Consider the following 14,574-nt stretch of genomic DNA (forward strand, 5'->3'; position numbering starts at 1 on the left):
CGGCAGTACAAATGGCACAGAACAAAAAACCGATTCTCGGCGCAATTTTTTTCAGGGGGGGGGGGGGGGCTGTACGAAAGGCTCTCCGGCATGTAATATCCTATACTCAATTTAAAAACGAACGACTGCTTCTGACAGAAATGTCAGACTTTCTGCGTGTATAAATGTGCCCGGGAAAAGTTGCCCATGCTGTCTACTTCGTAAAGGGGCACATGATGCACACCTTGCGAGCCGTATCGATGGCTGGAGCCATATTTTGCGTGACCCTTGCAGCAACAGAAACGAGGAGAGGACCACAGGCGCTGCACCGCGATGTTGCTGACATGGGTGATGTGAGTTATTAATGTTACCTCGTATTTAGCGCGCTCAATTAAGCGTCAGAAAACAATGTATAACTTCAATGTGCTGTAACTTTCCTAGATTGCATTTTGCCTCTCGTCTACTCTCCCGGAGCGAGATAGTATATCTCTGCGTCTGCTTTATTCATTGCGGCTCGAATGCAACCGATCAAAAACACGTGTAAAGGCCAGGCGTAATTTTACTTTTCTTGCAGCTCTGAAACAATGAGGGGTCTCTCTTGCATGTAATATACTCTAGTCAATTTAGAAACTAACCACTGGTCCTGGTAAAGATGGCAGACTATCAGTACGTGTTTCTGCGTGGTACATGTTTGTGTATGTATGGGCCCGGGAAAAGTTGTCCCATGCTGTCTACTTCGAAAAGGGGCACAGGATGCACACCTTGCTAGCCGTATCGATGGCTGGAGCCATATTGTGCGCGACTTGTAGCAGCAGAAACGAGGAGAGGACCACCGGCGCTGCACCATGATGTTGCTGATATGGCTGATGTGAGTTAGTAACGTTGCCTCGTATCTAGCATGCTCAATTCTTCATCCAAAAACAAAGTGTAAATCCAAAGTGGTGTACCTTTCCTGCATTGCATTTTTCTCTCTCGTCCACTCGCGCGGGGTGAGATAGACTGTCTGTGTGTCTTCTTTAATCAATGCAGTACGAATGCAACCGATAAAAACCTGTGTAAAATCCAGAAGTAATTTTACTTTTGTTGCGGCTATGAAATAATCAGAGTTCTCTCATGTAATGTCCCGTACTCAATTTAAAAACGAACGACTGCCCCTGGTAGAAATGTCGGACTATCAATACTTGCTTGTGCCTTCCATATGTGTGGGTATAAATGGGCCAAGGAAAAACCCCATGTTGCATACTTGGAAAAGGTATATAATGCATCGCTCGCGAGCTATGCATTGAACAGAAGCTACAGCGTGAACCTATATTGCAGAGGTGGGTTATTAATGCGGCATCGCATTTTGAGCGCTCAATCAAGCATGCGCCACACAATTATGTCCCGTTAGTGCTACCGCCAAACCAAACAGACCTTTTGGTAACTTCCCCACAATGCTACCTTTATTAATTTAGCAACTTCTATGAATAGAGATTTAGGATATATCTCCTAGAATAATCGCAGTGAGCTCACTGCTGCAACTATGCAAGGAAACTACTATTTGCGCTCAACTCAGTGAATTCATTATTACCGACCTACTTCAACTATCCGGTTAGAACCCCGTGCGGGATATTCCAAACATGACGTTATCAGTTAGGCTGATAAGGCTCTCCAAGGCCGCAGTTGAAAACTTTGTCCAGTCAAATTTTTTTCTTTCCTGTGAAAGAAACTCACATCTGGATTGCGGTTAAACACTACACATATAAATCGAGTAAATCTGTCTCATGGCGACAATAGACAGGGACAAGATTTTTGATGAAAATAATGAAACTTGGTTGCGGCGATAACAACAACCGTCCACGGTGGTTCTTATGTCAAAACGGCCATCCTTTTTCGCCGCCGTCTGTGTAAAAATGAGCGCAGGTTTACCAGGATGCCCGGCGTCAACATCTAGATAATTCTTCAACATGATTGCACCTATGGCATGTGAGGATGACCACGGTGGTCCGATTGCGTACAGTTATTCGATGATGAGAGGTTATCCAGCCCTATAAATACAAATCGTAAACCCTAATGTCAGCAAAATGAATAAAACATCGTTACGGAAACAAACTGGAAAGTGATTCGTGAACATATGACACGTTCACCTAGGGCAACTATAAACTAAGATGAACTTTTGCTTCGCTGTTCTCCGCTAAACACAAACGCGGCCTATATTCTCTATCCTTACACAAACAGGCTAAGAACTTGTGGACATGTGCATATTGTCAACGGGAGGTTGCTTATGCACGCAGTCGTTTTCGCATATGGCAGCACAGCACAATAGCGATCAATATATCCGCAGAAGCTTCCTTGGGCCATTATAGCTTTCAGTTATTTACTATTATAAACGGCCTACATTGGTTTTCAAAGGCAGGCGAATTACTCCGCGTGAGCAGAGGACAGAAATAAAAGGAAAATTTATCTAGGCATCTGAAAATAAACTATATTTGTCAATAATCTCATAAGTATATCTTACAAAGCCTTACAGTTGCCTCACTTTTAAAAACGCCCTCTATTGGTTTTCCATGACTGTCCTAGCAAGCAAGCAAGATGACAGTAGCTTGCGATATTACACAGTTGAATCCTAATTAAATGTGCTCGCCAGGGAAGCTGGTCTCCTGTAATCTGAGCATGTGCAGTATGCGGCCTGCGCAGTAGTTTCTAAGAATACGCGTTTTGATGTAGAGAATGAAAATTGAAATTTGGTGTGCATATTGCCACTTTGCTTTTTTAGGAGCATGGCTGCATGTTGGAGATCAAGCAGTGTCAGTGGTTGAAGCGAAAGGAAGTTTGAGTCATCATACAGCAATTGTTTAGTTTATGGGGGTTTAACGTCCCGATGCGACTCAGAATATGAGAGACGCCCTCGTTAAAGGCTGCGGAAATTTAAACCAGCTGCGATTTTTTCTTGCATTTAAATGGCACAGCACACGGACCTCTAGAATTTTACCTCCATCGAAATTCATCGCCAGGGCCTGGATCCAACTTGTGTCTTTCGGTTCAGCACCCTACCGCTATAACCGCTGAGTCACTGCGAATGCACTATGGTGTGGTTGAAGTTTATACGAAACAAGGAGCAATCTCAGAAGACATTCAAGCTCCCATTAATAGTACACACAAATTGGGTTGCTCTATTGTTTATCCAAAATTTTTGGGTTACGTTGTTGGGATATAGAACGCGTAGTCTCTGAAGACATGTCGCACTGTCGCTGACTTATCACAACAGAAAATTCCTTGGGAGAGCAATACAGGTTAGTGTCCCATCTCGAAATGAAGGTCCTTCACCGTGAGAAGGGGGCGGACATTAGTAACAGCTCTGTAAAAGAGGCTTTGCACGGAAAGTTTGGGAGTTTTAACGAGTTATTAGTACCGAAGCTCGAAATAAAACAATAGAATGTTTTCACTTGTGGTAGCCGTCATTAAAACTGATAACCTTTCATTAGGGGTTATTGTTTTCAGGTCGCGAAATGATCGTTAGACGATAAATTGTAGAATCAGGCCCTCAGAAAAAGGAAGATATCATGGCGTATAAGCTACACAGTTTTCTACAAAATAAATAAAACTCCTGTTTTGTTGTGGTACAGTTGTGCATAGTAATCCCCTAAAACCCAAAACAACGGTAACGAGTGCTTAATATCCCATCGACACTCTGGCTGAATGAAGCGACAAGGCATGAACGGTGGGAGAAATTGAAGACAGCAGTTTGCTGCATCGTGGAAATGAGCCTAGCCAAACTAACAACCAAACTCTCAATGAAGCATGGCATGATGAATTTTATGTCGGCAAGCACTCAGCCCATCTTTCTTAGCTTGCCCTCCGTCACTTCGCTCTGTGCTGAAAATTTTAATAAGTGCATTTAAGGTTACTACTTCGCCGACCATTAGTTAAATGGCACTGAGGAGGTATATTTTTAAGTGATAGAAACACCAGGTTTCTTATAGCAATTACAGAAACTAGTAATTATTGATATGGCGCACTATAAACCGGGCAGCGTGCATTAAAAAATTTCATTCTTGAACCTACAATCTTCTGATCTTTTAAGGCTCATGACATAGTGCACTCCGCAACTGAGAAGAGAATTTTAGCAATCCCGATAGAACACGTCACATGACGATAATTTGTTTTTCTTTGTTTACCTATTTCGCTTTGTGTTTTAACTAACACAAGTCTGTGGATATGAAAATAGACTAGTTTCTACTGGCCTTGAGATTAACTGCAGAAACATACTTCGTCTATGAAGCATGTCTTCTAACACACTCAGAATAACCAAGCCTTATCGCAAACGTGCAGGAGGTCACCAGTCCACAACAGATGAACTTTTCACCATGATCCCCACCGCGGTACTAGGATTGCTGCGTACAATATGTTTTTGACAAACATTTGTGGTAATATCAAGTGTATTTTTTTTTATTTTCATAGAAGATTTCTGATTCCTGAGCTCGGACCAAGCAATAGACTCAAAGCTTGACCAAACCGAGGTCGGCGGCTTCAAGCTCTGGCTCAGATGCCCATACCCTTTATACTGCCACATTACTGAGCCCAGGCCCGGTCCGCCAAGATTTAAGTCAGGCCCGGCCTGGCCCGAAGCCGAGCCCGTTACCGCAGTTTTTCTGAGGTAAATCTTCGGCGAGTACAAGGAGCCTCCTGCTGCACAGTAAAGAAGTGGGCAGCGAAGTCGCTTAAATCGCAGTAACAGGAAATATTGCTCGGGTGCAATTGAGCTGAGCCAGGTTACACGAAGCGGAAGCTCGGTTAAACCCGGTTACACACAGTTAGGCCCGTGTTCATCGTTACTGCAACACGCGGTTATTTTTTACTGTTAACACCTGGGAAGTCATGGTTCGTGCTGCAAAGTAAGGTAAATACAGTATTATGGTCCGTGAAATAGCTGGCCACTGTTTCAATCCGGGAAATTTCGAAGTCACATGTAGGCGGAAACTTGTAGAACACCAAGTCTAAGGCAGTGTTTCACTGGGTCGTTTTCACAGCAAGGACACAGGCGGGAGACAAACCAAAGTCTTCTTACATTTTAACAGGGAAACTAAACTTCGTTTTGTTAGTCTCCAAACAGTAGTTTAAGGCAATCTCTCTGCTGGTAGCAGGTGAAAGACGTAGCCAGAGCATCCAAGATGTGCACGACGGAGGTTTTATGCGCTAAGTATGCATCCTGTTACTGCAAGGGTATTGCAACTAGCTCTATGTGGAGCCGCCTGTACCGTCTCTTGCGGATAGAAAAGTTAGAGGATAGGGGAGAGGGGAGGAGAAATAGAGGACAGCGAAAGGCGACGCGCCTCACAACGGCAAACGTCTAGCCTGCAAAACAGCAAGGGGGACGACAGCATGCACAACACATACACCCAAGTTCCCAGCCCCGTAGGGCAAGGAGCAGCATCCCTCCCACACTGTCCCTCTCGCGTTATCTAGGCGGCAAGCTTTACCTTGTTATCTAGCAAGATCGAGTCATTGGGCGAACGGTTGGAGCGACGCCGGTGTAGCGGCGGATGTGACTGTGACTGCGAAGCGCGCAGCTGTGGCAGTGGCGAGCCTCCCGTTCGAGGCTATTTCCGGAACAGATTTGACCTTCGGAGCTCAGATATTTTTTGGGAAATACAAAGACGAGAGAATATCAGGCGGGTTTGCCCGCTTGACATTCAACTCTAATCTCCGTGAAGACCCCCAACATCTAACTGCAAAATAAAAGGTGTTGCATAAACGCACAATAACCGTTGCGTTAGTCTAGATTTTTAATCAGACATTTTAAGAGCATTCGATCTTACTCATCACGTTTCAAGAGTTCGTGGCGTCTGCTACACCATTGATCGCAGCGCTATCTGTGGCAGCAAATACTCATCACGTTTCGAGATTTCGTGATGTCTCCTACCACCTCGAGACCAAAGCGCCATCTGTGGCTGCAACTAGAAAACAGCGCATCTCGCATTGAGACTTGTAGCGCCATCTAAGATAGCTTTGAACAAGCAAATGCCGCGTGCCAATGATGACGTCATGATCCAATATGGCGGATAGAGGTGGAACTGGGAGAGTATGACATCAGGGAGCGGAATGAAGAAATCATAGAGAATTACAGACTGCGGAGAAGAACTGTCCCTCCTCCGGACAAGGTGCTCGGGAACAGAGAGGCAGTAACCTGGAGAAGGCTACAGGCCGGAAATTTCATAAACCCGGCATGGGCCTCACACGTCCTACAAGACGAGGACATAGAAGATAAATGGAAAAATATGGAGAGAGGGGGACCGTCGATCATATAATTTGGCAGTGTGTACACCCCCAGGGGTGAGGGAAGGAATAGATAGTAGAGAAGCCTGGGAAACCCTTCTGCAAAGCGCGGACCCCGCGACCCAGAAGAAAGCCATCCATCTGGCGGCAGAGGCCGCGAAGAGCCAACAACTCTTTGCCTGCAGGGCGCTCGACTACTGATCCGGAGTTCCCGGGTTCGAACCCGACCGGGGCGGCTGCGTTTTTATGGAGGAAAAACGCTAAGGCGCCCGTGTGCTGTGCGATGTCAGTGCACGTTAAAGATCCCCAGGTGGTCGAAATTCTTCCGGAGCCCTCCACTACGGCACCTCTTCTTCCTTTCTTCTTTCACTCCCTCCTTTATCCCTTCCCTTACGGCGCGGTTCAGGTGTCCAACGATATATGAGACAGATACTGCGCCATTTCCTTTCCCCAAAAACCAATTATTATTATTATGCCTGCATCTAGTCGCGGAGGCCCTGGCCTCTGCCCCTAGGCCTGGGCGCCAGGGGTAGGGAGTAGAGGGCCTCCATTTCTGATGGAAATAAAAGTTTCTGAAACTGGAACTGGTGGCATAGTTCCGGTTTCTATAATTCAAGTTGGTGGCCATTAAAACTGGTTGTGCCCTCTCCAACCTTCCCTTCACTTCACATCCCCCTCACCAAAAGATATTCTAAAACGGGCAGCAACACTATCCCTTTACGCGGTCGCTACACATGTATACATTCGTTCCGCTATATATACTCCGAGAACGGGCACCCATCCGGAGACAGTTGTATACCGAATTTGGTAGGCAAATAAAACCCTGTGCTTTGTGGTATAGAAATAAAGCCACATGCAAAGAGTAGGTAAACATTGCGTACATGCAATCAATAATTGAAAGGGTTAGCATGTCGCACCACAAGCCGAATACTAGGCCCACCTTGACCCCCCAAAACGAAGTAAATTGCGTTTGGGACGTATCTTGAGGGGGTGCAGCTCGACAATAGGTAGACGTGCATCGTAGTTTCTCTGGTAGATGGCGCTAGGCGGCGTGCATGCACGCGTAGACGAGCACAGTGGCAGTCCACCCCTTTTCAAATATAATAATTGTTATTTTGGGGAAAGGAAATGGCGCAGTATGTGTCTCGTATATCGTTGGTGTTTATCAGATTCCGTTTCTCGAGACGAGCGGCGCGTTCTTCGCTTTCTTCATCTAGTAAACCAAACAGCCAAAGCTCGTTACTTCCACGTCTTCCAGACGGTGGTGGCCATTTTTTAAGAGCATCTTACTCATCACGTTTCGGGACTTCGTGGGTTCTGCTACGGATAGATGGATGCAAGGTAGGAGCGTCCCCTTCGAAACGGGGCAGTGGTTGTTTCCACTATGCTCAGTTTTTCCTTTATTTTTGTTTAATTGTGCTGTAAGTTGTTAATAAAATTCGCCATTTCCTTTAAAAAAAACGTCTTCCTACACTTTGAAACTTATGTCACCTCTCTGCTTTTTTGCCACCAATCCTCCTATCACTTTTTGCTAATTTCCACCGCAGATTTATTTTCATGACTTTTGTTATGTCTAAACCCTATGGCCTCAGGAAAAGTGACTTTGCCTGCACCGACATCGGGATGGATACCATCACATTTTAGGATGAGGTGTTCTATTGTTTCTACAGATTTACCACACACAGCACATGTGTCCCTTCGTTAAATTTCTTTTGTGATCAAAGCTACCACCCTTGATTACAGCGCAATCTATGGCAGCAACTACTCATCACGTGTCGAGATTTCGTGAGGACACCTACGAAGGATGGATGGATGGATGGATACGGCTGAACCCTTTACATCGGGCGGTTGCTCAAGCCACCTAGCCATGTCTTGTGAAATTTTACTCCTGTCTTGCTTTTAGCCACCAATCAGATAACCTTCGCTTGGTTACTTCTAACCTCTTAAAATCCACTTTCCCTTCACTATCCCTAAACCCCAATGCCTTGGGTAAGTCAGCCCCGCTGCCTTCCACTGTAGGGTGAAGCCCTTTACAGAAAAGTATCAAGTGTTCAGCCGTTTCCTCCTCCTCTCCGCACGCAATGCACAAAGTGTCTATCTCCTGGTACCTGACTCTATACGTCTTAGTCCGCAAAACTCCAGTCCTGGCCTCAAACAACAAAGAACTTCCCCTACAATTATCATGGATATTTTCTTTGACAATTTCCTGTTTAAAGGTCCGGTATGTTTCTAGTGCCGATTTCGTCAGCATCCCTGTTTTCCACAAAGCTCTCTCTGTTCCTTTAACCTTTTTCTTAACCGATAATTGCTGATTTGCCCCCTTACTGTTGTCCAGATATTTGCTTGTCAATTTTCTAGTTCGCTTTCTCCATTTCGTGTCAACATTCTTTATATACAGGTATCTGAAAACTTTCCTAGCCCACCGCTTTTCCTCCATCCTTCTCAATCGTTCCTCAAATGCTATCTTACTGCTAGCCTCTCTGCTCTCGAAAGACGCCCATCCCATATCACCCTGTACCCCCTGATTTGGTGTATTGCCATGTGCTCCCAAAGCTAACCTCCCTACTCCCCGTTGCCTAATTTCCAGCCTTGCTTGAACATCTGGCCTCATACACAGGACCGCATTCCCGAAGGTCAGGCTAGGGACCATCACCCCTTTCCAGATCCCTCTTACCACCTCATACCTATTGTAATTCCACAGTGCCCTATTTTTGATGACAGCTGCATTCCTACTAGCTTTACCTACTGCATTCCTACTAGCTTTAAGATCAAAGCGCCATCTGGGGCTGCAACTAGAAAACAGTGCATCTCCCATTGAGACTTGTAGCGCCATCTACAAAAGCATTGTAGAAACAACCATCTGCCGCTCGCCAATGATGACCTCACGGTCCAGTATGGTGGATAAAGGTGTAACCACGTGGGTATGACGTCAGTCAACGAAATGGCGGCATAGTTTCGGTTTCTCAAATCCAAGTTGTTTAATATAATTGGGTGTGCCCTCTCATTCCTTTTCTCCCCCTCACCAAAAATATCCTAAAATGGGTAGGAACTGTAGAAGAACGGCAGATTAGGCGATGTGGAAATGCTCCATAATATTAAAACAGCGCTAAGCAACAATGACCAAGAAGGAAGGGGACACAAACAATGGCGCTGATCTTATAACTAAATTTTATTTGAATTAAGTACATCAATTTATGCGTGCACCAGAACTACGCGCATGCGCATGGTAAAACACAGATGTACTCATTGAAAATGCAAAGAAAAATAAAACCGTATGAAAGGCTCGTACAGTTATCGCCGATATGCTATCTCCTGTGCAACAGGCTCATTTCCTTGGTTGTTAGAGTTATTGAAGGTGTGCTGACGCAACTGCTTGTCTTTCTGTTGATATGGAAGGCCTCTGCTATCTCCCTAGTGCGCCAATCATTGTGCACAAACCACACTTCCGTGTCAACAAAATTGACACGTCCTTCTGTGTCCCCGTTTCTTGCGCCATTACCAGTTTTTATTTCAACATGAACCAACTCGCCCAAACTAGAGTTTTACTTGACCATATTTCTCCTACAATGGGCCCTTTCCTCTTTCGAAGCTTCCGCACCGAACCTGCCATTACGTGTCTCAACCTGATTGCCGTCTCAACGTGCCAGTCTCGAGTGGTCTCCTACTGCTTGAAACGGAAAATAGTTCCTTTGGAGGTTCAGTCATTATTCGGTGTTCTGCAGCTATCTTGGGGACACGTCAGGCGCGTCTGCAAGATACTCAAGTCTGAGTACTGGAGGCAAGTACGAATGTACCAAGACTGGCTTCGTGTCCTCGTCGTGGTAGAAAGTGAACCTGCCAAGGAAAACTGGCGTTTTCAAGAGATGAAGCGTATGGCGGCAAGCTCTACAGAGTTTCTCTGGCAGCGTGCTCTTTTGAGCCTTATTCCCCGTGAAAAGAGGCAGCCTGCTGAAAGCCCCAGTCAGCTTACCATGCTGGGAAATGCAGTTGTGCCAGAAAAAGTCCAACGGATTTTGGAAAATGGCCCAAAGTTCAGCCTGGCTCCTTGTGCTCAGAGTCAAGAGCTACTTGCCATGGTAAGAAGGGTGGCTAACAAGGCCCCAAACCAGGAAAAAGGAAGAATCATAAGCGACGGCCTTGCTTGCTTGAAGGCCACAGTACATGGCTGCCGTTCGAAAAAGCCGCCATTTCAGAAGCTTTCAACTGCACTAAAGGACAAAGATCTCGTACCGCTACAGGCTGATAAGAAGGGTGGCTTTGCTCTCCTGTCCGCTGGTGTTTTCCGTGAAAAGACATTGGCTGCAATTCATAAAAACTTCGAACAGGTCCCGTTTAAAGTTCGAAAACAAAAAGGAGAAACTCTTCAAATCCTAGAAGAGTTGCATCTAGAAGGCATTAAGAAATTGGCAAAGGGTGAAAAGAGAGGATTTCTTGAAGTGTTCTTCACTGTAAAGACCCATAAGCCTGGATTCCCGCTGCGCACCATCGTGTCAGAAAAAGGAACTTGGCAACGTCTCGTTAGCCGCTACCTCCAGACAAACCTTGGCACCCTGGTAACCGATGACCCTTTCCTTGTGCGCAGTTCATCGGACGTCATTAAGCATTTAGATGCTTTGCCCGCCCACAAGTACACCGCGTTCTCCATTGACATAGAGGAACTGTACTATTCCGTTCCTCACCAAGGACACCTAAGAGCGGTCAGGGATAAAACCCTGTCTACAGGAGAAGTTCGCTTCCAAAATTCCCCTGGAATAAGCACTGATAATTTCATTACGCTATTAGAATTGTACTTGAAATCCACCGCAATTTCCTACGAGGGAAAGATCTACGTCCAGAAGAAAGGAATCTGCATCGGCTGTTCTGTTGCACCCGTCCTTTGCGACATCTTCCTTTCAGTGGTAGGAGCGGACATCAGCAGACATATCAGTGACCCTCATGTAGTTTCCATACACAGGTATGTCGACGATTTCTTGGTCATTATGAAGGACAATTCGGAACAGGATTTAGACGCTGCCGTCACGCGGATTGTGTCTGTTTTCTCAAGCTACGGCCAGGGTCTCACGTTTACCAAGGAGGTCCCTACGGACGGCCAACTCCAGTTTTTGATATCAAGTTATTGTTTCCGGAAAAAGGTCTCTGTTGGATGTACAACCCAGTTCTAAGAAAGGCTTGCTACCATTTTACAGCGCTCATTCAAAGCTTGTGAAACGCGCGATTGTTTCTAACTCCCTGCAATCTGCCTTAAACAAATCTTGCCCCCACATGTTGTCAACAAGCTTTCGCACTAAAGTTGAAAAGCAAAAACTGGCAGGTTATCCGCCTGTTCTAATTTCGGCGGATTGCGAAATGCTTTCTCAGAAACTTAAGCAACTCACTCGCATCAGGGAGCCGGTTTTGCATTCATCAGTAACAGTAATACCTTATATTCACAAGGTATCGCATAATATTAAGAAAATAGCGAGCAGACAAAATGTTCAGGTTGTATTCACCGCGCCTTGTAAGCTTTCAAGACTTTGTGCCATGAACAACAGAAAAAAGCGGCCGGCTTGCACCATAAAACACCAAAAAAAGTTCACGCAATGCAGGACACAAGTGGTTTATGAGATACCGCTTAGCTGTGGCCTCGTTTACATCGGGCAAACAGGTCGTTGTTTTCATGAGCGTGCAAGTGAACATTCCCGAAACTTGCACAACAACGAAAGGAGCTTCCTCGTTGACCACTGCAAAAGTTGTTCTAAGTGCCGTCCCGAATTCGTGAAAACTAGATTTTTGAAAAGTGGAAAAGATAAAGCTGAGAGAGAGAGAGTGTTGAGGCATATTTCATCAAAAAGCTGGAAACAAATGCGTTAGCAAGCCTTCCATTACTCTTAGCAGTGCCGAGACGTCTTTTATAGAAGGTTTTTTGTAGTTCGCAGATTTCCCTTGGTTTTGTGCTCTTATTTCGTCCTTTCTTTCTGTGTTTCACAATTTTTAGATTTTTAGACGCTAAGACGACTGTTTTTTACAGGAATGATCTTCAGTTTTTATCACTTGACGCTAGGCGCTGTATCTTCAGACTTCATATCTGGACAGCAGTAAGGGGGCAAACCAGCAATTATCGGTTAAGAAAAAGGTTAAAAGAACAGAGAGAGCTTTGTGGAAAACAGGGATGCTGACGAAATCGGCACTAGAAACATACCGGACCTTTAAACAGGAAATTGTCAAAGAAAATATCTATGATAATTGTAGGGGAAGTTCTTTGTTGTTTGAGGCCAGGACTGGAGTTTGGCGGACTAAGACGTATAGAGTCAGGTACCAGGAGATAGACACTTTGTGCATTGCGTGCGGAGAGGAGGAGGAAACGGCTGAACACTTGATACTTTTCTGTAAAGGGCTTCACCCTACAGTGGAAGGCAGCGGGGCTGACTTACCCAAGGCATTGGGGTTTAGGGATAGTGAAGGGAAAGTGGATTTTAAGAGGTTAGAAGTAACCAAGCGAAGGTTATCTGATTGGTGGCTAAAAGCAAGACAGGAGTAAAATTTCACAAGACATGGCTAGGTGGCTTGAGCCACCGCCCGATGTAAAGGGTTCAGCCGTATCCATCCATCCATCCATCCATCCATCCATCCATCCATCCATCCATCCATCCATCCATCCATCCATCCATCCATCCATCCATCCATCCATCCATCCATCCATCCATCCATCCATCCATCCATCCATCCATCCATCCATCCATCCATCCATCCATCCATCCATCCATCCATCCATCCATCCATCCATCCATCCATCCATCCATCCATCCATCCATCCATCCATCCATCCATCCATCCATCCATCCATCCATCCATCCATCCATCCATCCATCCATCCATCCATCCATCCATCCATCCATCCATCCATCCATCCATCCATCCATCCATCCATCCATCCATCCATCCATCCATCCATCCATCCATCCATCCATCCATCCATCCATCCATCCATCCATCCATCCATCCATCCATCCATCCATCCATCCATCCATCCATCCATCCATCCATCCATCCATCCATCCATCCATCCATCCATCCATCCATCCATCCATCCATCCATCCATCCATCCATCCATCCATCCATCCATCCATCCATCCATCCATCCATCCATCCATCCATCCATCCATCCATCCATCCATCCATCCATCCATCCATCCATCCATCCATCCATCCATCCATCCATCCATCCATCCATCCATCCATCCATCCATCCATCCATCCATCCATCCATCCATCCATCCATCCATCCATCCATCCATCCATCCATCCATCTCTCCTTATTGTCATCTTTTTTCACGTGTTTTTATCTCCTGGTCGTTCAATCCGTGCTTTTTTTCGCCTTCTTCACGCGTTTCATAATTTGATAGTGTGGACTTCTCATGCCCCTTGGATGATGTTGTTATTATTTCTGCTGGCCAGAAAAGAAGTTGGCTTCCCAAGCTCTGTGTTGATTAGATTCTGTAGTGAGCAGCGTTACTTTGTTGCCAGTGTTCGCATGAATTGCCGTTTGGTATGTACAACGTTTACGCATTTGTTGATATGGCATGGTTGTGGTACAAGAGTCAGGCTAGGTGCAATAAACCCTAGTTGCAAGTTGGCGTCAGTCCTGTGTTTTGTGTGCCTTCTGTGTCCCCGTTTCTTGCGCCATTACCAGTTTTTCTTTCAACATTAACCAACTCGCCCAAACTACAGTTTTACTTAAAAGTCGGGAGTCTGCATAGGCGCTAGAATAGCCCCTATCCTCAGAAATATATTTCTGAGCCGGGTTGATAGACAAGTGTCGAATAATATAGCCTGAAGAGTCACACGCATTTTCCGTTACCCGGATGACTTCCTGGATTTTGGTAGGCCCTTAGATCTTTAATTTGTGTCATGAGTTATTGGTTTTTTAGACAGAATGGCTCGGGACTGAATTTTACGCATGAAGTCCCTCAGAAAAATGTCTTGAAATTTTTTTTTTTGAGACTGACTTTTGAGCCAGACCAAGTGTGTTCGCAATATTCCCCTCGGAGCGAGAAGCCCCTAATGAACTATAAGTCGTTCCATTCCAAACTTGTTGAAGCTGGAATTGTTACTAGTTGTTTAAGTATGGCAGTAAATAAATCTTGTCTTCATCAAATGAGCAGCAGTCTCCTAGCCCAAGTGCGCAAGTGCAGGGAAGCAGGATACCCGGACTCGGTTATTGTATCAAGTGCTGATAAAGTGTTAAAAGTGTTGAAATCATCTGAGCGCACCTCAGATGTACAGTCTAGTCAAAAGGAAAGAGAGTGACTGTCATACCATATGTTCACAACCTGTCACACCGCTTTAAAAAACTGGGGGCT

The 14,574-nt window shown here is 45.4% G+C and overlaps 1 protein-coding gene across 1 annotated transcript in view; it reads left to right on the forward strand.

The window, feature by feature from the left end:
- The first annotated feature begins 211 nt into the window (after positions 1-211).
- Positions 212-14,574, forward strand: part of LOC144097304 (uncharacterized) — a 32,192-nt gene continuing 17,829 nt past the window's right edge. Inside the window, exon 1 of the mRNA XM_077630047.1 lies at positions 212-332. Coding sequence (XP_077486173.1) covers positions 213-332 — 120 coding nt within the window. The 5' untranslated portion in view covers position 212. The remainder of the gene's footprint in view (positions 333-14,574) is intronic.

Source organism: Amblyomma americanum, chromosome 7 (genome assembly GCF_052857255.1).
Source record: "Amblyomma americanum isolate KBUSLIRL-KWMA chromosome 7, ASM5285725v1, whole genome shotgun sequence".
Taxonomy (NCBI): Eukaryota; Metazoa; Arthropoda; class Arachnida; order Ixodida; family Ixodidae; genus Amblyomma; species Amblyomma americanum.